The sequence below is a fragment of the Urocitellus parryii genome, chromosome 10 (assembly GCF_045843805.1).
Source record: "Urocitellus parryii isolate mUroPar1 chromosome 10, mUroPar1.hap1, whole genome shotgun sequence".
Classification (NCBI taxonomy): domain Eukaryota; kingdom Metazoa; phylum Chordata; class Mammalia; order Rodentia; family Sciuridae; genus Urocitellus; species Urocitellus parryii.
In genome coordinates this window covers 143,141,401-143,164,935 of record NC_135540.1, presented here as the reverse complement: position 1 = coordinate 143,164,935, position 23,535 = coordinate 143,141,401, and the positions used below count along the sequence as shown (strand labels likewise).

General features: G+C 54.7%; 2 protein-coding genes across 17 annotated transcripts in view; one reads left to right on the top strand and one right to left on the bottom strand.

Moving 5' to 3' along the window:
- Add1 (adducin 1) overlaps positions 1–18,401 on the top strand; it is a 71,085-nt gene extending 52,684 nt beyond the window's left edge. For 6 of the 14 annotated variants that reach the window (XM_026395296.2, XM_026395298.2, XM_077803201.1 and 3 more), the window contains 7 exons: positions 3,948–4,292; positions 6,773–6,874; positions 7,525–7,614; positions 8,323–8,415; positions 12,197–12,353; positions 14,627–14,725; positions 16,744–18,401. In XM_026395296.2, coding sequence (XP_026251081.2) covers positions 3,948–4,292; positions 6,773–6,874; positions 7,525–7,614; positions 8,323–8,415; positions 12,197–12,353; positions 14,627–14,725; positions 16,744–17,087 — 1,230 coding nt within the window. In that variant the 3' untranslated portion in view covers positions 17,088–18,401. Of the gene's footprint in view, positions 1–3,947; positions 4,293–6,772; positions 6,875–7,524; positions 7,615–8,322; positions 8,416–12,196; positions 12,354–14,626; positions 14,726–15,324; positions 15,360–16,743 lie in introns of those variants that run through there. The other 8 variants (XM_026395310.2, XM_026395303.2, XM_026395314.2 and 5 more) reach the window with 8 other exon arrangements.
- Slc75a1 (solute carrier family 75 member 1) lies at positions 13,863–22,019 on the bottom strand. Of its 3 annotated transcripts, none has more exons than XM_077803205.1 (12): positions 21,800–22,019; positions 21,613–21,709; positions 21,430–21,533; positions 20,976–21,134; positions 20,735–20,896; positions 20,473–20,581; positions 20,276–20,387; positions 20,035–20,143; positions 19,852–19,942; positions 19,725–19,772; positions 19,561–19,650; positions 13,863–14,023 (listed from the first exon to the last, which is right to left on the bottom strand). In XM_077803205.1, the coding sequence occupies exons 1-12, from the start codon at positions 21,971–21,973 to the stop codon at positions 13,869–13,871; spliced, it is 1,410 nt and encodes a 469-aa protein (XP_077659331.1). In that variant the 5' UTR covers positions 21,974–22,019; the 3' UTR covers positions 13,863–13,868. The 3 variants fall into 3 exon arrangements, with proteins under 3 accessions (XP_077659331.1, XP_077659333.1, XP_026251056.2); XM_077803207.1 differs by lacking the exon at positions 13,863–14,023 and adding an exon at positions 17,482–19,429 and having other exon boundaries at positions 19,473–19,650; XM_026395271.2 differs by lacking the exon at positions 13,863–14,023 and adding an exon at positions 17,482–19,410.
- Between the last annotated feature and the right edge of the window lie 1,516 nt (positions 22,020–23,535).

Below are 23,535 nucleotides of genomic sequence, written 5' to 3'. Positions count from 1 at the left end.
TGCTTGCCTAGCATGTGTGAGACACTGGGTTCCATCCTCAGTACCACATAAAAATAAATAAACCTGTCTATCTGCAACTAAAAAATAAAAAAAAACCACCGTCCTAGGGTTTTTTTGGTGACTTAATGGCTAGAGATAATTTTCATTGTTGTTGTTTTGGGGTTTTTCTCTGAGATCTAAGTAGTGAACCCAGGACCTTACGCAGGCCAGGCAAGTGCTGTACCCCTGAGCCACATCCCAGCATTGTCCTCGAGTTTCCAGCCCTCCAAACATCATGGGGCTTTAGTGCTGCCACAGGGCCCCTCTCATGCCACATTGTACCTCTCAGGTGGGCTTTGGGAAGGCCCATCCTAGTGCCCCATGATGGCCAGTGTGCTGCATGTGAGGCGTCGTCCCCGCCGTGGGAACTCCTCGCCATCAGCTGCATTCCATCAGGGAGGAGGGGATGACAGAACAGTCTTCCGTGACCTCTGCATCCTACATTCACTGACCCCCTTCGCATGGAATCTTGAGAAGATTGCAGTGTTTGGCTCAGGAGTTCATGGCCCTGTGATAGAAGTGGCAAACAGATTTCAGGTCACTGTGTGATCTAGGGGTGACAGGCACAGTGGGAGGGACAGAGACAGTGGCAGGGCAGGAGCCTTGGGCCCAAATTGGTTAAAGAATGCAGGAAAAGGAGCAAAAGCTAACAAATCGGGTACAAGAAGCTGTTGGAATGAGGGGGCAGCCAGAGTTGGTATCCCTTCAGGAAAGCTGCAGCTAGAGAAGAAGTGGCCTGAGTGTCCTGAGGTGAGGAGTGTGGAGCTGGCCCAGGCATAGGGTTCCTTCCTCCTGGTCCACCATCCCACCCCGCTCCTAGCCAAGAGTCATATGAGGAAGGGGGAGAGGAGATAAGGATCTGCATACCTACTCATCTCGTGCTTTCAGGACATTTTGGAAGGTGGAGAGTGAAACCTAAATTAGGCACTAACTCTGATTTAATAGAAGAGGAAGGCTAATAGTGAAGTGTGTCTTACAGAAAGTGTATTTTATTTGGTTTCTTCAATAAGTGCACGTTATTAGCAGTTTTAATATTAAAGTTCTGTGTAGCTTATAAGAAATAAACTGGAAGCCACGAATGATGATGCATGCCTATAATCCCAGCAATTTGGGAGGCTGAGATATGAGAGTCGTTAGTGCAAAGCCAGCCTCAGCAACTTAGTGAGGCACTAAGCAACTCAGTGAGACCCTGTCTCTAAATAAAATACAAAATAGGGGTTGGGATGTGGCTATAGTCATGTGCCCCTGAGTTCAATCCTCAGGACCAAGAACGTAAATAAATAAATAAATAAAAAGGGATGGGAATTCAGTGCGCCTGGCTCACTCTCAGTACCAAAGGAAGGAAGAAAGAGAACAAACGAACATCAGGCTGGGGCTGGGGTTGTGGCTCAGTGGTAGAGCACTTGCCTAGCACGTGTGAGGCACTGGGTTCCATCCTCAGCACCACCTAAAGGTAAATACATAAAATGAAGGTATTTTGAAAAAGAAAGAAAGAAATGAACTGGACGAGAGTTGCCGACTGTGGTATGTGTTTATAGCTGTGGTATGTGTTTATAGCATCTGATTTGCTGCTGTGCTGTCTGCTAATGATGGAGCAGGTAGAGAGCAGGTGAGAGTCCCACTTCGTAGTAGATGTCTCATCTCAAACGTCTACACTTAGGAGAAATGCGCACTTGTTTCCACAGCAAAATAGAACTTCAGCTCCTCCAAAAAGGAACAAATCTATATATCTTGTGTCTATCTGCTTACCTCTGTGTGTGTGTGTGTGTGTGTGTGTGTGTGTGTGTGTGTGTGTACGCGCATGTGTGTGCGCGTGCATGCTCTGTGGGTTGAACCCACAGGACCTGGGCACTAAGCACAAGCTCTACTGCTGAGCTACATCCCCAGCACCCCCATATTTTTAATCATGAGCCAAAAAATTGTTCACAGGATCAAGTATTAGAGAATTCTGGTTTGACAGCATTAGAAGGGAAGAATTAAGAAAAACCAATGCCCTGTCAGAATAAAATGGTGTTTTGTGGTCCTGAGTCTGTACCCTGAAGCCAGGGAGATGCCCCATGTGCAGGCAGAGGCGGCGTCGACAGAGCTGTGTGTCCAGGCAGTGCTCTGTGGCCGAGTCATCCCTCAGTACCCCTCAGCAGAGCTTGCTCATGGAGGCAAAGTGCCTGTGCAGGTAGATCTCGCCTGTCTGAGGAACACAATGAAGATGACTCCCTTAATGAAGATGGCCATTTAAAAAAATTTTTCTTAGTTGTAAATGGATACAGTATCTTTTTATGTATTTATCTTTATGTGGTGCTGAGGATGAAACCTAGTGACTCAACCTGTGTGAGGCAAGCGCTCCACCACTGAGCCCCATCCCAGCCCCAGCCTGAAGATGGCTGATTTTAAAAGTGTATCAAAGCAGTGATGGGTAATAAAGATACCCAAGGAGGAGCAGAGCCAGAGAGAGAGACGGTTTCTGACGTGGGAGGTATCATCCCTACTTCGTACTGTTCTTTGTTATCTGAGACGGGGACTCACTGTGTGGCCCTGGCTGGCCCTGAGCTCCTGGGCTTAAGCCACCCTCCTGCCTCAGCCTCCTGAGTAGCTGTGACCATAGTCATACACCACCACACCTGGCTAGAGGGTCCGCCCCTGAGGGCTCCTGTGTGTCTTCAGTCACCCTGTGTCCTTTGCTGAGCATTGTGACGTGTAGTGAGTGCACACCTGTCCAGGCACCGCCAGCCCTGTGCTGTGTGACGGCATAGCTCTGGTGTTTCATAGCCTCCTGGGGGGCGGTGCGGGGCTCCAGGCGCAACTCAGCTCGGTCTCTGCTTCACAAGCCTGCAGTCGGGCTGTTGACCAGGGCGGGCTTCTCATCATAAGGCTCCATGGGTTCGGGGAGGGGTACCCCGCTTCTGAGACTCCGTTTTCCTACAGCGGCAGTATTCATGATGGCTTGCATCTCCAGAGCTAGCAGGGTGGGACTGTACGCTCTTTGTTGCCTGTTGCAAATGCCAGAGGCTGGAAGCATGGCAGTTGTTGCATCTGGGCTTGAAGGGCAGGGGCAGTCACAGGTGGAGCTGAGGGCCATCAAAAAGTCTGTCACATCTACTAAGTGCTAAGCCCTGGTGAGGAGAGATGAGGAAGACCCCCCTTGTCTGCAGCTGCTGCCTGGGGGGACAGCTGGCAGGTGCTCCAGCAGAGGGACACGAGGTGGCACGCACCTGTGCAGGCACAGCTGGGGGTCGCGGGGCAGCGTGGAAGGAGGACTCTAAGTGCCATATGCAAATTTTGCTGAGAACCAGTTGCCATGAGTGGTGTGTGGTCTTACCTGGTGGTTACCACAGTGTTGAGACTGTGGATGAGTCTGCTCTGTGCAGTTGTCAGCAGCAGGTGAGTCCTGTCGACTTGAAAACTGAAGTCACCACGTAAGCAATAGCCAGATCAAAAGCAATGCTGGTACTGCATAAGCCCTCGAGTCCCTTTTCAGTTACTTGCCATCTCAGGTGGCTGCTGTTTTGTCTCTACAACAGAGATTGCTTTTGCCTGTTTTGTGCATTTTACAAGTGGACCCAGACAGCGTGTGTCCTTTTCCACTGTGTTTCCCTGGGCAGTCGGTTTGTGAGCATGGTCCACGTGGGTGCCATTGCTAGTAGAGCCTTCTCTTTCCTCACCACGGTCCACCGTGTGAGCATGACAGTTTCTTGTTCTACTTTGTGTGGTTTTCTGGGTGGTTGTGGTTTGCTCGGGCACAGTGGTCCTGCTGTCAGCGTTGCGGCCTGTCTTTGGTGAGCCTGTGCCTTTTCGGCCATGTGCTTAGGATTCACATTGCAGAGCTGTGTGTTCTGCCTGTGGATGTCTCCACAGTGAACCCTGCTCTGAGATCTGGAGCACTGACTATCTTTTCTTCTCTTTGGACCTAGGGCTACAGGACTGGCTATCCCTATCGATACCCTGCTCTAAGAGAGAAATCTAAAAAATACAGCGATGTGGAGGTTCCTGCTAGTGTCACTGGTTACTCCTTTGCTAGTGACGGTGATTCGGGCACTTGCTCCCCTCTCAGACACAGTTTTCAGAAGCAGCAGCGAGAGAAGACAAGATGGCTGAACTCTGGCCGGGGTGACGAAGCTTCTGAGGAAGGGCAGAATGGAAGCAGTCCCAAGTCGAAGACTAAGGTGTGGACGAACATTACACACGATCACGTGAAACCCTTGCTGCAGTCTCTCTCGTCCGGTGTCTGCGTGCCAAGCTGTATTACCAACTGCTTGGTCTGTGCCTACCTTACTGTTCATAGTTAGATGATGTAGAGCAAGTTGGGCAGCTGGGGCTTCGGAGGCTTTGGGACCCTGCCCTCTGACCCACATTGACTCATGACCCTTCCTTGTTAACTTGCCTTTCTTTTGAGCCAAAGCCCACTTTATGCCTCAGCTCAAACTCGAGTAATACTCTGCTTGAAACTGCTTAAGATACAACGCACCTCTTTAGTCATTGCCCCTGAGGCCGACTCCACTCAGTGGAGCACTGAAGGACTCACCTGTGCTAACGTGAAAGCAGGAGCTCTCTTGAACTCCAGCTGTGTCGGCTCTTAACTCCTCACGCAGCTCTGAGAGGCCTGACCCGCGCGCCAGTGCTGCCCACCCCTTGCTTCCCTCTTTGTCACAGTGTTTTCTTAAGCAGTTTTCCCTGTGGCCCGCTGGCCCGTTCTCTGCTGACTCTTGTCCTCTCTCAGCACTGTTCCCTGCCCTCTGTCCCAAAGCCTCAGAAGGCTCACGCCAGCTGCCCTCTGCATGGACTGTTGCATGTGAGTAGGCGGCCATGGTGGTGAGTCTTGGACTCCTGTGGGGTGCGGCATGACCAAGTGCAGCGCAGGCCACCTGCAGGCACCAGCGACAGATGCTGCCAGGGGCTCATTTCAGTGTTAGCACTGTGCAGGGCTCCTGTCCCCTCAGAGGAGTCCCTGGTGTCCTGCTGCCAAGGGTGCTTTCCCCTCCCATAGGCCAGCCCTTGAGTCTGTCCAGCTCACACCTCAGTGCAGCAGAGGCCCTTTCCAGAGCCCTGGATGGAGTCCCCCGTGGGGCAGTACAGTGGGGCCAGACCTGGCTGCATGCTGAGCTCAGTAGAGTCGGCAGCCCAGGTGTCCCAAGAAGCAGGAAGCCGACAGCCACATTTCCCCCTTCAGCAGTGCTTTTACTTGATAAGTTTATTTAAAAAAAAAAAAAAAGGTTTTGTCTTCCCCAGGTGATTCTGGTGTTTTCCTGCTATGCAGTTGGCGCGGAGCCACTGTGGTCCTGAGCAGCTGTGTCACGTGGGCGAAGACCCTGCGTGGTGGCAGGCTCAGAGTGTGGGAGCACTTCTCTTCCTCTCCTGCCCTCCCTCCCTTCTTTTCTTTCTTTGGTTCACTGGTTAGAATGGTTAAGCTTAAAAACAGAACCCCTCTCTGCTGCCGCTGGGGTGCTCTGCCGGCTGCCTGCCAGGTCTCTCCAGAGCGCACCCACAGCAGGCAGCATGGCTGTGAGCTCTGTGATGGTCACCTGGAGGCAGTCCAGTCAGGCTGGTGTAGCTCGCAGCGGAGCACCTGCCTGGCAAGTGCAGGCCCTGGGTCAATCTCCCGTATTTAAAAAAAAAAAAATGGAAAAAAGTCATTTGAGGCCTTTTAGTCAATGAGCGCATCGAAGGGGATCTTGCTCAGCTGTATTTATATGTGTTTCCTATTTCCTGGATTAATACAAATTCCACGCAATGTTCCCAGGTTGGTATATTTTATTTATAATAATTCATATTAATTTTTTAAATGGGTTCAAGTTTCTGAGGTGGCTGTTTTAACATTTTGACTAGAATTATTTATAATAAGACGCTGAGTTGTCTTTTCTCTGAGAAGGTAACCGTCAGTGAGTGCCCGCAGCTCCATGCTCATTCCACACTCCTTCGCAGTGGCTAAGCCTTTGACAGTTTGGTTGCTTCCTTAAGGTCATATGGTTTATGGCTATCTTATTGCCTCTCAAAAATATTCCGAAAGGCACAGCATTTGCTTTCAAAGATGGCTTGTGTTAGTGTTCAGTGCCTACTCACGCCTCGGAGTCAGAATCTGACCCAAAGCCCATCTTGATTGGAGGCCTGAGCAGCGATGAGCAGGAGGCACTGAGGCTAAGCAGCCTTTGAGGGCTCACCAGGCGCTTTATTTTGTTGGAACGGTTTTGCAACACTCAGAGGTTTCTTTTGTAAAACATGATGTCACCCCCCCCACCTCGTGCTTGGGAGCTGCTGCAGCGTCCCCTGGTGGACAGTGCCGCTGTGTGTCTGGTGCTGCCACTCACTTCCACGCACAACTCTGGTGGTGCCCACTCTGCCTGCAGTGCGGACTCTCGCCCTTCCTCGGTGGCTGCGTCACATTGCTTCTCATGATCCTGTCATCTCACGCTTCCAGTTGGCTTTGGTGTTGGGGGACTCTCAGGGCGGTGGACCAATGGCCTCTGAGGGGCGTGACCCAGCTGGTCATTAGCCTGATTGCCCCGGCTCTCGTGGGCTTTCCCACTGGCCACGCCTCTAACTCCACCATTCAGTGGTTTCTGCGTGGCCACGTCTCACCCCCATGTCAGCTCTGTAGAGTGGCCCAGGGAACGTGGCCATTGGTTCAGCCGTCTGTGAGGTTCAATGCATGAGCAGATGTGAGGTCAGTTGGACAGACGGATGCTGTGGCGTTGTGACTACTGTCATGACCCTGACTTCTCGACTGTTCTTGATATTGCAGTGGACTAAAGAGGATGGACCTAGAACTTCCACCTCTGCTGTCCCTAACCTGTTTGTCCCATTGAACACTAACCCAAAAGAGGTCCAGGAGATGAGGAACAAGGTATGTGCTGCCCTGGGCACTTGGAGGGAGCTGGGTGCAGGGTTGGAAGGGATACTGGCTGCTGTGGAGCAGAGGGGTGCTTGCTTCCAGCAGGGCAGTCTGCGCTCCCACTGGGGAAGTGAAGTCACCTCCTCATGCTGAGGCTGCGTTCTGCCATCAGTGTGGAGCAGGGGCAGCAGACATCTGGGGCCTGAGGAGTGTTGGGGTGATGCTTGCTCAGTAGCGGGTCTGGAGTAGAAGCCCCAGAGCCTGATCCAGCAAGAGTGGGTGGCTGTTCTGCCTTTCAGACTCATTCAGAGGCTCATAAACTGCACTGGTCAGAATGTGGGTTGTCAGATTGTCAGTGTTCACAACCCCCAATGTATTCCCCCAGGTCACTGGGTACAGTGAAGGGCTGGGGCCCTGCTGGAGCCTTCTGGAATGTGTGGGAATTGGGACTAGTCCCTCCATTTCTGCTGACCTACACCCTGCTAAGCAGGGTGGGCCAGTGCCATTAGGCAGGTGTTCCTGGGGCGTCCTGCCATCTGGGCTGGGTGGAGCACAAGACCACCTTGGGGGTAGTGGTCCAGGTGCACAAGCAACATGACTGGCAGCCACAGCATGACCTCTTTGTGCTACTTATGTGCTTTTCTTTTCCTTCCCTTCCTTAGATCCGAGAGCAGAACTTGCAGGACATTAAAACTGCTGGCCCTCAGTCCCAGGTTTTGTGTGGTGTGGTGATGGACAGAAGCCTCGTCCAGGTGAGAGCTCAGAATGTCTCTCGTATTAGTGGGTGGTGACTCTGTCTGCTCCAGAGTTGTTATTAACTTGGGAGAGAATGACTTTATGAGGTGAGTATCCTAGGCAACCAGTTATCTCTGCTATGAATCCTCTTGATAAGAAGTAGACCAGCCACTTCCCTTGAGTTCTAGACCTAGCATCAGCATGCAGAGGGCTGTGCCCATCCCTGCAGACCCCTCCTTGTAGTGCATGCCTATGTGAGGGCGCGTATGGCCAGCTCCGGGGTTAGCAGGGTGCTGTGTAAGTGCTAGAAAAAGGAGGGTTTGAAGGGCCTTTGTTCTGGAACAAGTCACATCTGCAACATAGCACTGCTTGGGCTGCGGAGGGAGGCCTGGTAAATGTGGTCCACATTTACATGCATTTCTGTAAAATAACTGTACTTAGTGGCACATTGAAGATAATTGTGTAAGTAGTTATCTTAGAATATGAAGATGCCACCTGATGCTTTCAAACCTGACTCTTCAGGGGTAGATGGTGATTGTTGCATTTTCTGAATCTGGCCAGCTGTGGTCCTCGTTTCATGTTTGGTGTCTGCACGTACCACTGTCACCACTGCTGCGTTCACTGTTGACCGCTGTCCCTGCTGCATGCTCTTAGCTGGCTTCCCCCTGCCTGGGTGGTTGTAAGCTAGGCCTGGTGTGCTCTGATGACTCAGTTTACTGTTGCAGGACGCACCCCTCTCTGACTGTACGGAGACTATCGAAGGGCTCGAGCTTACAGAGCAGACCTTTAGCCCTGCTAAATCTCTCTATTTTAGAAAGGTACTCAATGCCCTGGCAGTCCGCGGTGCTCTTCTCCCTTTCCTGCCCCCACTACCTCCCGCTTGAGACCTTGTCTTTGTTTCTGATATAGCTTGAAAGAGACCTCTAAATCATGTATGAGATTTCAGCAGACTCTGTTTTGCCTACTCTGTTCCTTAATTAAAACAGGGGTGTGAAGCATTGTACAGTATTGAGATATTGCTGGGAAGTGGCCAGTCTGAAGGAGACAGTGGCTGCATTGCTCAAGTTCTGCACATGACTCGTCAGTGCATGCCTTTGGGCTCCAAAGTTTACCTTTCACAAGATGCCCATTGCAGATGGTCTCGTCAGGGCTCTGCTGGCAGCCACAGCTCCCCCACAGCCCCTCCCCTTGCTTGTTCATCTTTGACCATAGCCATCAGGGGTCATTACAGAGGAATGGATTTTTTTTTTTTTTTTTTTTTTTGAGAATAGAACCCAAGGCTGTTGAATTATATCACTGCCCCAAAGAAGTGGGAAATAAAAGCAAGACAGTCATTGTCAACCTTCATTGATAAAATTGCATTTATTTTTACCTTTAAAAAAAACTTGAGTACCTGGGGTTGTGGCTCAGTGGTGGAGTGCTTGCCTAGCATGTGTGAGGCCCTGGGTTCGGTCCTCAGCACCACATATGAAGGAGCAAATAAAGTAAAAAAATTCATTGGCAACCAAAAAATATTAAAAAGAAAAAAAAGAAAACTTGTTACTGTTGCAGGGGAGAAATTCATGAAAATCTGAAGCCCCACATTTTGATCTCTGTGTGCGTGGGTATCTATCTAGCCTGTCCTGGAGGTAGACAATCCTAGGTAGTAAGGGTCCTGAAGAACTTGGTGCCCATGATGGAAGGTGGCTGCCCACCGTGTCTAGAGTTTCAGTGTTTGGCCTTCATTCGGAGGACGTAGCTTGGGCTCTGTATTCCGCTGTAACATTTTCAGTGTGATGCAAGTCTCACTCGCATTCCAGTTCAGCTAGAAGCAGCTTTGTGCCAAGGTGCCATCTTCCTCCTGGAACCCCTGGTCATGACATGTGGCTTCATGTACTAATGCAGTGGGTTCTGCTTTCCCCGTGCTTAGAAGTTACTCCATCTACCATTCTTGGAGGGGTTCTGAGGGGGGAGAAGGATGGGTTCCCTGGCAGCTTGTGTTTCGAGCCAACACATTGGGCCACGAGCTGTGGTGTTCTTGTGGGTTAGCAGCACGTTGTGGATGTGCCAGGCGCCTGGGTAGAGTGCGTCCTGCACGTAAAGCAGGCCACAGCCAGTCACTGAGGTACTGTCCTCTTGGCACTGTGGTGCCTTTAAAGGATTTCATCTGTGTTGTGTTCAGCTCCCCAAAAGGCAGGCCGGCACGTGTCCCAGGATGTGCTTCTGCCTGGTGTGTCGTCTAGTTACAGCTATGCTCTGCCCCAGTGGTCCTCAAACATTGCACGTCATAGTCACTTGGGTGCTTCACAGATAGATGGAGGGTCCCCAGTCTCAACAGAGCCGCCTGGCTGGCTGGCCCCAGTTGAATAGATGTGGACTCCTGTCCTTTATTGCCCCAGTGGTGGGGATGGAACCCAGGGCCTCGTGCCTGCTCGGCTACTGCCCCACCACTGCGCTGCCCACACTCCCAACTTACGTGGACTCTTCCTCGAGATTTGTGCTTCTTACCTCCCCATTTCTGAAGTTCACATTTGTGTTCTGATCTTCACCCCCATCCTGATGAGATATATTTCATTTTTATGGCAAAAATGTGCTTTGACTCCATGGATGTCCTCTACTGGAGCTATTATTTTATTCTACTACTTTTTATGTCAACCTCAAAATGCTCCTTTGGTGCAGGGAGCTGCTTCAGCGAGGACGGTGTCCCGGAAACTACCCCCCAACATATAGACTCTGCTTCCTGTCTGAGGAACAGCCCTTAGGACTTGGGAAGCTGGGGCTTTCTGAAGAACTTTCTTTTGCCTTTAATTCCTCCCTCACTGGTGACAGCCATTCACACTGTGAAGGCCACCTTCCATGAGGTAGTAGTTATCATTTCAGAAAGGAACCCTGTACCCAGTTGGAGGCGCCTTCAGCTTGAGCCTTTGGGCATCTCAGTGCGGACCTGCAATGATGTTGCCACCTTCTGAATTTTATTGCTAGTGGATCGAGTAGCTGGAACAGAGGCGTGAAGGTCTGTGTTGCAAGGTGTCCAGCTAGGAAAGGGACTGCGTGGTCTGTGTGTGCACCCTCCCCTCGTGCTGTAGCGTAGGAGTGCACAGGGCAGTGAGCCCACCTCTTGGACTCACTGACCCTGTGCTGAGCTCCCAGCATGCTCATAGCCCACCTAGGAGCATCCCTTTGGCTCTGTCCTGGTCTTCCTTGCAGATGAAAAGCTAAAGCTCAAAGAGCTTAGGCCTCAAGCCCAGGCATGCAGAGCTTTAGGGCTGGAGCCTTTGTCTTGCCCAGATGTCTCAGTCAAGTACACAGTTACTGGGCCTCTGTGTTGCTGGAGTCCTTAGTAGGTCACTTGCAGTTGGAGAGGGAGGAGGCTCCAGGCAGCCGCTCCCTAATTGTTCAGCCCACTTGTCCTGCACCTCAGGCTCGGCCTTGCTTTCCCTCAGAGCCAGAGGGTCACTGCCTGAGGAGCATCACCATTTGAAGTGGTCACCGTGTTTGGCAGCCCAGCAGACCCCTCCAGCCAGTAGTGAAACTGAGGCTGCTGGACAGGAAGGGGCCTGTCTCAGCCAAAGCTAATGAGTGGTGGACAAGGATTTAATTTGCTATCTTGCCGTGGCAGGGTTGCTTCTAAATGTAAAGCCACCAACCCGAGGTCAGGCCTAGGCAGCAGGAGGGCTCCCTGCTGTGACAGGCCTCCAGGCTGTGCAGTAGAGACCCTGCTCCAGCAGGCCCTTCTCCCTGGGGTTCTGTTATGGTTAGCCTTGGAGTGCTTCAGAGTGCCTGGCAGTGCCACTTAGCCCAGACCCACTGGGCTCCCGGCCCTGCCACCAGGACACTCTGCCTCCGGTGGTGCCCCTTATGGAGATGAGTGCTGCGGGCACAGAGGCTCCAGGCCTGGCAGTGTGTGATTCAGGGTCCTCCTGTGTTCACTGGGTTTTGGAAGCTGGCGATGAGTGAGGCGCCTGTGTGTGAGCTCTTGTCAGTGTTTTCAGAATGGGCCCCAGAGCGTTGGAGAGCCAGCCCCAGACAGAGCAGCTCCCCGGGACTCCTGATGGCTCCCTCCCTCGGGCTGTGCCGCCGCCTCTTGGGACGTGGCCTAGGAGCTGCCTTAGTGCTTTGCTTTTGCTTTGTTTACACAGATGCTCAGTTTTCCAAAACCCTCAGGCACACTCTGGTGTTGAAGGGCATTTTGTTTTGGGATGTGTTTGGGAACTGGTTGTAAACTGTGGGCAAGACTTACCTATGCTTGGGCCTTGCCATGAGAGAAGGGAACTCCCACTGTGATCAGCACAGAGGCCCTTTTCTATTCCTGTGGTCAGTGGGCAGGTGGAACCCTCCGGGTGGTCCGTGCTCTTGGGTCCGTACTGGGTGCCTTTACTTTTGAACCTGAAGGACCTTGGTTGGGTCTCTTTTCTGGGGTTTGTTCGGCAGTGTTGAACCGTGTTTCCACATCTTCTGCCCCGGACGGCTACGCTCAGTCTAGGCCCTGGGCCCCTGGCCGTGCAGTTTTGGGCTGTCTGTCTGCTCCTGGAAAGCCTCCCTGCCCCGCCTGCAGCCTGCCTGGGAGGAGGGTGTGCCCCTTGGCCAGGCTCTTGCAGACCATGCCCCTTCTGTCCACAGGGGGAGCTGGTGACGGCCTCCAAGGCCATCATTGAGAAGGAGTACCAGCCCCACGTCATCGTGAGCACCACAGGCCCCAACCCCTTCAACACACTCACAGACCGCGAGCTGGAGGAGTACCGCAGGGAGGTGGAGCGGAAGCAGAAGGGCTCTGAAGGTGAGTGGGAAGCAGCAGCTTGAGGCTTCCCAGCGAGGAGAGTCCTGTGCATGAAGCGCAGACTGTGGCCTTGTTGAGGCCTGCACATCATCCAGCACACATTCCCGAGGATTTGAGAAGTTGAATGCATTTGGGAAGAGTGCCGTGAAGGGGTGGCCTCAGAGAACTCGTGTCCCCGTCCCCCATGTGCACCCTGCACCTGGGGTGGTCCTGCCTGGGAGTGGCCCCAACAGCAGTTGGGCCCGCTGTGCTGTGCAGAGAGCTCTAGGGTGTGAGGGGCTGGCCGTTCTTCCAGCCGGGTCCCGTCTGTGTGGAGCGATGAGAGATCCCAGGAGAATCCGCTTGTTAGTGGGGGAGCTGCCCGAGTGTCCACGACACCGGCTTTTCATACGCACAGTGATTCAGCTTCATGGAGAAGAGGCTGCCTCTGCTCCATGAGAATCACTAACATTGAATACTGATGGTTCCTAAGGGCCAGCCCCGCAGTAAGTGTTCTGCCAGTAGACATCCTGTGTCCTTCTCAAGGTGACCCTGAGAGGAGGGCCCACCCCTGCAGCTGGGTCCTGGGGCAGAGAAGGAGCTCTGCAGGAACATGGCAGCTCTGCCCGTCCTGGCTCTGTGGCTTGGCATTTCTGATGTGTTATTTTCCTCATAGACCCTGAGGGTTTCCCTGTGCTGGGGTGATCACTGACCATGAGTAGCATGTTGATACCCTGATGATCTCAAACCATGCCCAGAAGGGGCCACATGCTGGCCTAGCCTCCTTCTCTTGGTGACTTACTGACATAGGTCGCCATGATTTTGTGAATGATGATTGGACACTTTTATAACATGTGAAAATAAATGGAACTGAGTGCCAGAGTCTCGAGGAGCAGGTATTTCCAAACTATAGGTTTGTTTTTTTTTTTTTAAGAGAGAGAATTTTTTTTTTTAATATTTATTTTTTAGTTATTGGCGGACACAGCATCTTTGTTTTTGTATGTGGTGCTGAGGATTGAATCCGGGCCGCACGCATGCCAGGAGAGCGTGCTACCGCTTGAGCCACATCCCCAGCTCAACAACTATAGGTTTTGAAAAGAGGAACCAAAAATTTTGAGAACTAACAAAGAAGTAGTCCTCCCATTGCCTCCTGGAATGCTGGAGCAGGGCACATGTGGCTGGAAACTGGGGCTCAGAGGCCAGCAACTCTTCTTGGTCAAGGTTTTAGTCCTGCAGGGAGGAGACACTCAGGCCTTTGGTTTCTGGAAAGCAGCAGTGCCCTTGGCCGGGAAGCAGCTGGCCTGGGAGAGGGGTCTGCGGTCAGAGAGTGGATGAGAGGTTTGAGGAACAGGGTTGCACGGACTATTTTTTCTAAGTGAGAAACAGGCAGGGGTTTCTGAACCCAGGGTTTTAATTCATGCAGTTTTGTTTCCTTTTGCTGCTTTATCAGTGGATTTCAGAAAAAGAAAGAAAAATCATTGCAGTTATCAAGTTTACTTTATTTTACTTTATTTTAAGAATGTTCTGCGTAAGAAATCAAGACCAAAGTCGTGGTGGCATGACACTGGGAGGTGGTGAGTGGAACTGGGAGGTGGTGAGTGGGACGAGGCCGTGAAGCTGCCGGCCACTTGCTCCACAGAGGTTAGGTGGGTCTAGCTTTTCAGTCTGTCGCAGGGACACTGGCAGGTTTTCTTGTGAATAAGAATAGAAATTAACTTTGTACCCAAGATTGGTTAAACTTCAAATAAACACTCAGTCTCTTGATCCTTTTCCAAAAGCTGGCAGACACAAAGCCCTGCTGTGGCTCTTCCAGAACACGCCCTGGGAAGCCAGCATGACCTCTGAGGCCGTCTGCTGCTCAAGAGGTTGGGCTAGTCGGTTTGCCTCGCTGTGCCTCTCTCCTACCTGGTGCATAGGACACCTAGAAGGGGGAGAGGTCTCCTTGGGCTTGTGGTTCCTGAGGTTTCAGTCCCTGGTTGGTGGGCTCCCTTGCTTTGGGCCTATGGTGAGCAGCTGTCATGGCAGGGAGGGCCTGGTGGAGCACCACTCCTGCCCTTGTGGAGGCAGGGAAGAGAGATGGAGGCTCCCGATATCCCCATCAAGGACATGTCCCGCAGGGACCTTCCTCCTCCACCCAGGCTTCCCTGCCTTCCTGAGGAACCGTCAGCCAGGGACCATATCTGCAGCACATGAGCTCTTGTGGGACACCTGTAAACTTCAAACCCCAATGCAGGCTGAGGGTCCTGGGGTTGCAAGTCCCATGCACCATGTTCTTGTTTTGTGTGTACCTGCAGACAATCTGGATGAGGCGAGAGAGCAGAAGGAAGAGAGCCTTCCAGACCAGTCGGTTGTGCCCCACACTCCCCCCAGCACCCCTGTCAAGCTTGAAGAAGGTGAGCTCTGGTGGAGGCGGGGGTGCGATGGCCCTGATGTGGGAGGGTGCATGCCTGTGCACTGACACCTAGTTGTGGCACTAGTTCTGTTAACCTGAATAAAGAAGTGTGCAGGCCTGACCCAGCTCTGGAGTTCCCCTGGCTTCTCCTCCGCCATCTGTTCTGTGCTGGGTAACCTGAGGCAGAACAGAGTCCAGCCATTATGATCGTGGGAGGGCAACTTCAGGGGTGGGACCCACCACGGTTCTCGTGCCAGCTTTGCCCGTTGCTTGCCTACTTACCATCCTTCGTCATGTCGAGAGGGCACCTGAGTGCCTTCCATTGTCGGGCTGCAGGATGCTTGACCTGCCACACCAGGCAGGTGCCGAGAGGCTGTGTGTACCCTGCTCGCCTCTCGGACTGTCTCACGTCCGTGGTGTGTGATCTGACACGTCTGTGTCTCAGTCTCGTACATCTGTGTCGCCCGTGAAGCCTGTGGCTTCCCTCCCCGTTCTGTGTCCTACAAGAGTGGCTCGGCCTTTCTTGTGGAACCCGGTGGCTGTGACTGAGTGCATAGACTCTCTCCTGTGCTTCTCTTTCTCGCGGCCGCCTTTCAACAGGAGCTGGATGTGCTAAAGAGTACCTGCTGCCCTAGTAAGTACTGCCCGCGCCTGGCGCTCTGCTCTCACACCCCTGCCTCTGCTTTGCCTCGTTCTCCTGCTTCTTTGTTGTTTATTAAGTTTTGTTTTCTGTTTATTCAAAACAAAAACAGAGGCCCTCTTTTTTTTGTACCCAACCCTTCAGTGGCCTCCCCATGAGTGAGTTACCTGAGCACTGTGCAGGGCAGCGGCCTGCATGGACGGTGGGATGGACTGTCTGGGGCCGCCACACACTGCACAGTGTTGCTCAGAGCAGCCTGGGTCTAAAAATGGAGTTTTAAAGTTCATCCTCTGAGAATCTCTCTTGATGGTTGGGTCAGATGTAAATGCAGATGGGGTTCTGCCAGGTGGGTTCTTCCACTAGGTGCATGGAGTCCTGTTTATTTGGACCTGTGTTTAAACTGGCATTGGCAATTTGAAGTGAGCTGAAGAGGGTATTAATACTTTTTAAGAAATGTGACATTTGTCAAATGATGGAAAGTTAGAGTGCATGCCGGGGCCTCTATCTTGGAGCATTAGCTGCTATGAGCTTGGCAGAGGGAGCCCTAATCCCTCTGGGTGGGGAGGTGCCTGCACCCCCAGCCTTCCCTCCTGCTCTGAGTGTGGCGTGGAGTGAGGGAAGAGGGCAACGAGTAGGGTGGACTGTGGGGCACCCCCTGCTCCCTAAGCTACAGCAGTGTCGGGCCTGGAACATGTGTGGCCAGGCCTCTCCAGCCCCGCTTAGCTCCCCATCCTGAGCTGTGCTTGACTTCTGAGTACTAAGTGGTTTGGTGTTGCCTAACATGCAGCTGCTTGTTACTTTGTAGACTATGTAAAACCTCCAACACTGGTGTCCCTGGGGTGGGTGTAGGCATGTGGGTAGACGGAAACCAGCCAAACTTAGGCTTTCTGGAGACAGGTGATATTTTGCTCTTTCCTGTTGAGTTATTCAGATTGTGAGGGTGGCTTGATTTTGTTATTGTTGTCTATAACTTCCCATATAGTTCATTTTTCTTTCCACTCTCCAGCCTAAATGGCTGTTTTGTTGGAGGTCTGTGCTCCTGGGGTCTGGGGTTCGCTCATGGTTCTCTCCTGGCTGCCCTTGGGGAAGACCAGATGTTGTGGAACCAATTCTAGGCATAATTTTAGGCCAGAGCTCAGCATGAAGGCTGTGCTCCTCAGGAAGCTTGAGATGCTCCCCATCGGAGGCGCCAGACATCCTTGGAGACAGACCTTTTCTAAGGTTAGCTTCACCCAGCTAAGGTAGACAAGGTCTAGTTAGAGCTTCTTGTCTTGGAAAACGCAGAGTCCCTTGAGTGGCCGCTCCTTCTGCTGACACTAGGCAGCTGGCGACCAGGCAGGAGCCCTAAAGCCTTTCTCCCACTCCCACCCTGCTGCCAGACCTCCTGCAGGAGCCGGCTCCCGGAGACGACAGCGATGCTGCCACCTTCAAGCCGATGCTACCTGACCTGTCCCCCGACGAGCCTTCAGAAGCACTTGGCTTCTCGACTCTAGAGGAGGAGGAGGAAGCCCAGGGTCCCCCAAGCCCTACCCCAGACCCCGCTGCTGACCCTGAGCCAGCCTCAGCCCCAGTAGCTGAGGAGACAGCACCCCCAGCTGCCGAGGAGGGGTCTGCTGTGGATCCCGGCAGCGACGGGTCTCCAGGCAAGTCCCCGTCTAAGAAGAAGAAGAAGTTCCGCACTCCTTCCTTCCTGAAGAAGAGCAAGAAGAGGGGTGACTCCTGAAGGCCCGGCCTGCACTGTCCTGTCTGAAGCAGCCCTGAATCTGCCAGAGTCCCTGGTTATGTCTGTGTTCTGTCCTCTTGTGTAATGGAATGCGAAAAGCCAAGCCCTCTACCTAGCTAGGCCCCTCCCGCCTGTGCCCAGCCCCATGCAGACAGGTGCTGACCACCCACGTGTGCACTCTGCCCCCCGCCCCTCCGCCTCAGGTTCTGGGGGAGATGGGCCTCTAAGTCATGGTCCTGGCTGGAAGGCACCAGAGGCTTCTACCAGCTCTGGCACTGTCCCCCTGGACCTTGACCACTTCATCCTTCCTGTTGTGAAATAACTCTCTGCTCGGCTTCCTCTTCACCCTAAGGTGTCTCAGGTGACTGAATCCGACTTGTGGTTTTTGCTGGCGTCACCTGCTCAGTGACCTCCCTCTTTCCTGCACACAGCCTTGGTGCTGTGCAGCACTCCTGTGCCCACCCCGTGGCCCCAGGGCTGCCTTGAAGAGGTGGGTTTGGGCAGGATGCTGGGCCTGCACATGCCCAGTGCTATGCTCCCTATGGGCTGATGGACAGCCCCCACCACAAGCAGATTCACAGGGAAGAGGATGCCCAGAGGGGAGAAGAGTCTTTCCTTTTGGCAGGTTTGCAATTTAGCTTCCTTTTTCACTAAATGTGAACAGACCACTTTAGTTTTCTTTCTGGACCTCTGGCAGACTGCAGGGAGCACTGCCTGCCTGTGTGGGGTTCAGAACCGATGGCAGGCTGTTCCCACCCTAACTCAGCTTACAAGAGGCCCAGGTTCTGATGAAAGTGAACTCAAGACAGAAGTCTTGACTCAGTGGCCTCTTGCATCCTTCTCTCCTTTGTCAATACTACTGTCAATCTTCACTTAACTCATCCCTGGAAAAGGGCTAGAGGCTGCTCAGTGGGTGGCTAGGCAAGCCCTCAAAGGTGGCTGGTGTCAGGAGCTGTGGGGTGCCTGCCAAGGGGCCCAGAGGTCTCCCACCAGGGAGCGGCGGGCAGCACCGGTGCCACATCTTCAGCATGGTGGGCTGAATGCCCACAACCCCACCAACACCGTGCCTGAGCGGGACCCGAGGCTGGTGGCAGGGTGGCATGAAGTTTCCCACCTTCATCCTGGACCCTGCCTTTTGTCCCTTCTCACCCCCTCTCCCTGCCCCATATACGCAGTGACCTTCAGTTTTCACTTTTGTAGTCTAATTCTTTGTATCACAACATGAAACGTAGTTGCACTCACGATGCAGACGCCTGTGTGTCCTTTCCTCATTGTAACATGTTTTACTCACAAATAAACTCTTTAAGCAGTTTCTGTCTGAGTCTTTTTCTTGCCTTAAAGTAGGATTTCCAAGTTTTCGTGTCCCCCCCCCCCCCCCGCCGCTTTTTTTGAGATGGGGGGGGAGGTGTCTTGCTGTGTTGCCCAGGCTCGTCTGTCAACCCAGGGGCTTAGTGATCCCTTGCCTCAGTCTCCAGGCAGTTTGGGTCGCTATCCATGCCACTGCGGCCACTATCAGTCAGCTGTTCCCTGCAGCTGTGGACTGGGAACATGCATCTAACTTAGTGCCCCTGTTGGGCCTCCCTGGGGAACCTGAGGTGGCATTTGGAAGCTGCTGGACAGGGCACTGAGCACATGAGCCTGTCCTGACAGTCTGTCCCCCAAATGTGAATAGACCAAGCCTCACTGGAATAGGAACAGAAGCGTGGCCATATCTGATAAAGAGGGGTCAGGAATAGCAACAGCCTAAGGCTCTGCCTCTTGTCTGCCAGCAGGACTGACCCACAGCCTTGGGTCCGTGCCTGACTCCCCAAGCATCTGCTGAGGAGGACACAGGCTCTGGGACACTTGTGTTCTGTCCTAACCAAGAGCCACCCAGCTGCAGTTTCAGCTCTTGGCGGTGGCTGGTGGGGCAGAACAGAAAGGCACCTGGTAGAAAATAGGTGCTTTATTGGTCATTAAGAAGCCTAGGCAGTGGCCAACACCACCAATGACAGGAACGAACAGAAAACTTGATGTTCTTGGAGTCACCAACCCTGCCTGGGCCTCTGGAGTGAGAAGAGGGTAAGGCTGCCCAGACTCGCCGCATCCCACCCCGGGGTGGGCAAGCCTCTCTTCCTAGACTGGGAAGGGAGAGACTTGGGGGCAGGGGCTCTGGTCCAGGCTCCCACTTAGAGCAAGGGTGGCCCCGTGTGAGCCACGCAGCTCAGCTACTCGGCCTTGAGAACGGGCGCTGGATGTCTCAGCTTCAGCAAGAGGAGGAAAGGGAACAGGAAGAGCCCCGAGCACACGGTGAAGCAGACCTGGGCCCCAGCCAGCCAGTACACTGTGGAGAGTTGGACAGGCTCACCCGGGGCCCCAGGACCGAGGACCCCCGCACCCCCCTACTCCCTGTCAGACCAAGTGGGGAGCCAAGAGCAGCACTGGGTAGCCGAGGGGTCACACAGCACACTGAATGCTGTCCCACAGCCCTCACCTGAGGCAGCTACCATGGGCCCCACTGCTCTGGCCAGGGCACCCAGGCTCCGCAGAGTGCCCATGACGGTGCCCTTCTGTCCTGGAGAACCTGCGGGGAGAGACCTCATCAGGTGCCTGCCAGTCACCTCTCACCTTGGTGTCCTTGGCCCTGGAAGGACTTACCATAGCTGGCAACCATGGAGGACAGGCAAGGCACCACGACAGCAGCGGCTGGTGGGGACATTGGAGGCATCTGTCAGCCCAGAGGACAGGGATGGGGCTCCCCCTCCAGCCCTGCAGGGCCACTCACCAAAGGAGTAGAGCAGCAGCCCCAGGCCTAGCACGGGCAGTGAGTGTCCCCAGCCAATGAGAAGGAAGGCTGGCACCAGCAGCAGCAGGGCCTGTGGTGGTCACATGGCTTCAAGACCAGCTCTGCTGCCCACCCACAGAACCCAGGATACCACCTACCACCCACTGGAGGGGAAGCCCCTACCCGCTTGACAGCTGCCACTTCCCCGCCAGGGCTGATTCGCCGAGCGTAGGTGCCCTGGATGGTGGCCATGGTGAGACCGATGAAGAAAAACATCTTGCCCTGCTGCAGGCTGGGAGGCAGAGGGTGAGTCCAGCCCTCGGCCTGGGGGCCTGAAGCCCAAGTGGGGCAGGGGTAGGGCGGAGGGCAGCAGGCTGCTGGGGGGAACTGAACCCTGAGGCAGGGCGTGCTCAGTGGGACCCACCTGCTAAACTGGAAGTGCTGGTGCGCCAGGAAGCTCAGTGTGTACTCCAGCCCCGAGAACAGGAAGAGGTAGAGGAAGTAGACCAGGCCCAGGCCGCGCAGGCTGCCAAGCTCTGCAGGGCAGCAGGGGGCGCACGTGGGCCTCGGACCAGGCAGCCAAGGTCTGGAAAGCCCTGGTATGAAGGGCAGGCTCCTTACTGTCTCTGGCAGGTGGGTCCTGGCCTCGAGCAACAGCTGCAAAGCGCAGGAGGGCCACTGGGCTGAGCAGGTCAGCAGCAGCACGGAAGCCCAGGGCGACGGAGGGTGCCTGCGGGGAGTTGGAGAGGCCTACCAGCTTAAGGAACAGCACTGCCCCAGCACTGCAGGCCCCAAGACACCAAAGAGGGCAGCACAGCTCTCTTGGCACCAGACAGTGACACAGACTGAGAGAACATTCCATGGGACCCAACCTCCAGCTTACGCGCTTCTCTGGGGGTAGTGTCTCTGGCAGGAAGCAGAAGATGAAGAGCAGGTTGGAGACTGCGAAGAAGAGGCTGAGCCAGGGTGCCATCTCCACAGACAGGGAGGCACCGAGCATGGGGCCCAGTGTGAAGGCCAAGGAGAAGGCCACTCCAATCACTGCCTGGGGAGAAGGCCATTAGAGCTGGGCAGAGAGGCCCAGGCCCAGGCCCAGGCCCCCTCATCCAGGCCTGTGCACTCACCATGCCTTGGCTGCGGGCTGGAGGTGAGCCCAGGTCAGCAACGATGGCTGTGGAGAGGCTGACGTTCCCCTTGCTGATGCCCCCAATCACCCTGGAGGCCAGAAAGGCCGCGAAGCTCCGGGATGCTACCCACACTGCATAGGAGGCAACCAGACCCGCCTGGCAGGGCAGGTGGAGTCACTCGTGGCCAGGAGGGGCCGCGAGGGGGCGAGCAGGCCCAGGCCACGCTCCTTGGGCCCCGCCCCAGCCCCCCCCCCGTGCCCCTGGTGGCAGGAGCGGCCCAGGCCGCCCGGCTCGGCCGCCGGCACCAGTCATCCTTCCAGGGCCAACCGTGGCGAGGTGGGACCCACAGCCACCCCTTTTTTGCCCATACCCAGCCAAGCCCATCCCGCGGCTGCTGGGTGGGCGGGAGGAGGCAGGGCCACCCAGTGGGCACCTGGTTCGAGGAACGTACCAGGGACAGCAGCATCACTGGGCGCCGCCCCAGGGAGTCGGAGGCGGCCCCGGTGAGCGGCGCGGAGAGGAACTGCAGGAAGGAGAAGGCCGAGCCGATCAGACCTGAGCGACAGGAACAGGTCAGGGGCGGCCCGCGCGCCCGGGCAGGCCTGGGGGTCGCGGAGGGCCGCGGGCAGCCTACCTCCGAACAGCACGCTGTGGTAGCGCTCCTCCGCCGGCACCCCGATGGCCGCGGCGAACCAGTCCACGCCGCGCTGCCACGAGCCGTAGAGCGGGTCCTGGGGACAAGGAGCAGGGGCTGGGTGGGCGCATGGGCAGCGCGGGGCGGGCGCGGGGCGGGCGCGGGGCAGGACGGGCGGGGGTCTCACGTGCGCGCGGCCGTGGCTCTCCAGCAGCCCGGGTAGCAGGGGCAGCAGCAGCGTGAAGGCCAAGAGGTCCAGCAGCAGGCCCAGGAAGAGCACGACCACCACGCGGCGCTCGGGCGCGGGCCGCCGGCGGATGGGCGGGCGCGGGGTGCAGCCGGCGTCCGCCCCCCACCCCATGGCGCCCCGGGCTTGCTGCACCGACCACCGAGGCAGAAGGGCGCGCGGAAACGGACGCGGGACACTGCCCAGGCCCCGCCCCTTCCGGCGGCAGGACGCTCCGCCCCCATCGCGCTGCAGCCTGGGTTCTGGGGTGACTCTGGGCGTCTTTGTGCATTGCGCAGCGGGACAGCACCAGTGTCTTGGTCTTGTTTCTCGCCGGCCCTCCTGGATGGGGCAGCCGGGCCAACGTCCAGAGCTCACTCAGCTTACAGGGGATGGACTGGAGGCTGCCCAAGGGTCCCGTCTGCGCCTAGGTGGCCGCAAAGAAGGGACCAGCCCGCTCTTCTGGATGTCGCACACCTGGCAAGCCCCCCAGAAGGATCCCAGGTAGCCTGCGTAGGGTCCCCCTGGCCCGCGCCTCACGGGACCCCCTTCCCTCCTGCCAGCCCACGGTGTTCTAGACAATTTTGAATTGAGCCTGGCATGCCACTGAAGCCAGATTTAAAGATAGGTAGGTAGTTAGTGTAGTTAGGTAAATCGGGTCTAATAAGGATAACAGAATGGAGCCCAGGAAAGCAGAGGAGCACTTGGGAAATTGAAATGTTAATGAAGCAGCACCCAGCAAACATGGAGAAGCCAATCCAAAAGTCCTTCCTTCCCAGATTACTCCTTAGGCCCACTTGTCCCCCACCCTCTGGGCCTTCCCACCTACATTCCATCACTGAAAGATAACAGAACAGAGGACAGGAATGAGGGAAAGGTGAAAGAAGACCTTAGTTATAAAAAGGGGAAGACATCTGCCCTTCCAAGGATTCCACCTCTAGGGTCACCTTCTTCCTCCAGGGAGAAAAGTCTTTTCTGCTGTCCTTTAATAAAGCCTTCTCTGGTGCTATACTTCAACATTGGGGAAGCAAGGTAAACACGGGTAAACAGTGGTAACACCACCAGGGGTGCCCTGTTGTCCTGTGCACTCCATTCTGAGCCCCAGACCTGCTAGTCCAACAGTGGCCCTGACACTACCTCTTTGTGGTCTCAAAGGCACTCCACAAGTGTTCATTCTGGGTCCCAACCGTGGCCCCAATACCTTCTCTCACACCCAAAGTCAAGCTCTGGTTTATCCTTATCCACCTCTTTGGTGAGATGTCACACTGCACTAGAGAAGTCAGAAATCAAGGTGACAACAACCCATGTGGACACAATAATCCAGCTGTGTTCAGTCATGTACTGCTCAGCAGTGAACTTGTGACGGAGATGTGTAGCTGGCACTGTTGTGCAGACGTCACAGAGTCCTTCAGTTAGGACATCAAACAGCACTAGGCAGTGTCCTCTCATAGGACCACCATCCTGAAGTGAAATGCTGTCCGGCACAGTGAGTGGCACATCCCAGTGACTCAGGAGGCTGAAGCAGGAGGATAGAAAGTACAGACCAGCCCCAGCAATTTAGCAAGGCCTGACTCGAATGAAAAGGGATGGGGTAGCTCAGTGTCCCTGGGTTCACTGCACAGAATGGCTATAGTTTATCAGCGCAAAACTCACACAGAGGATTGTTCCTAAAGTATGTTTTGGAATTCATTCTATCT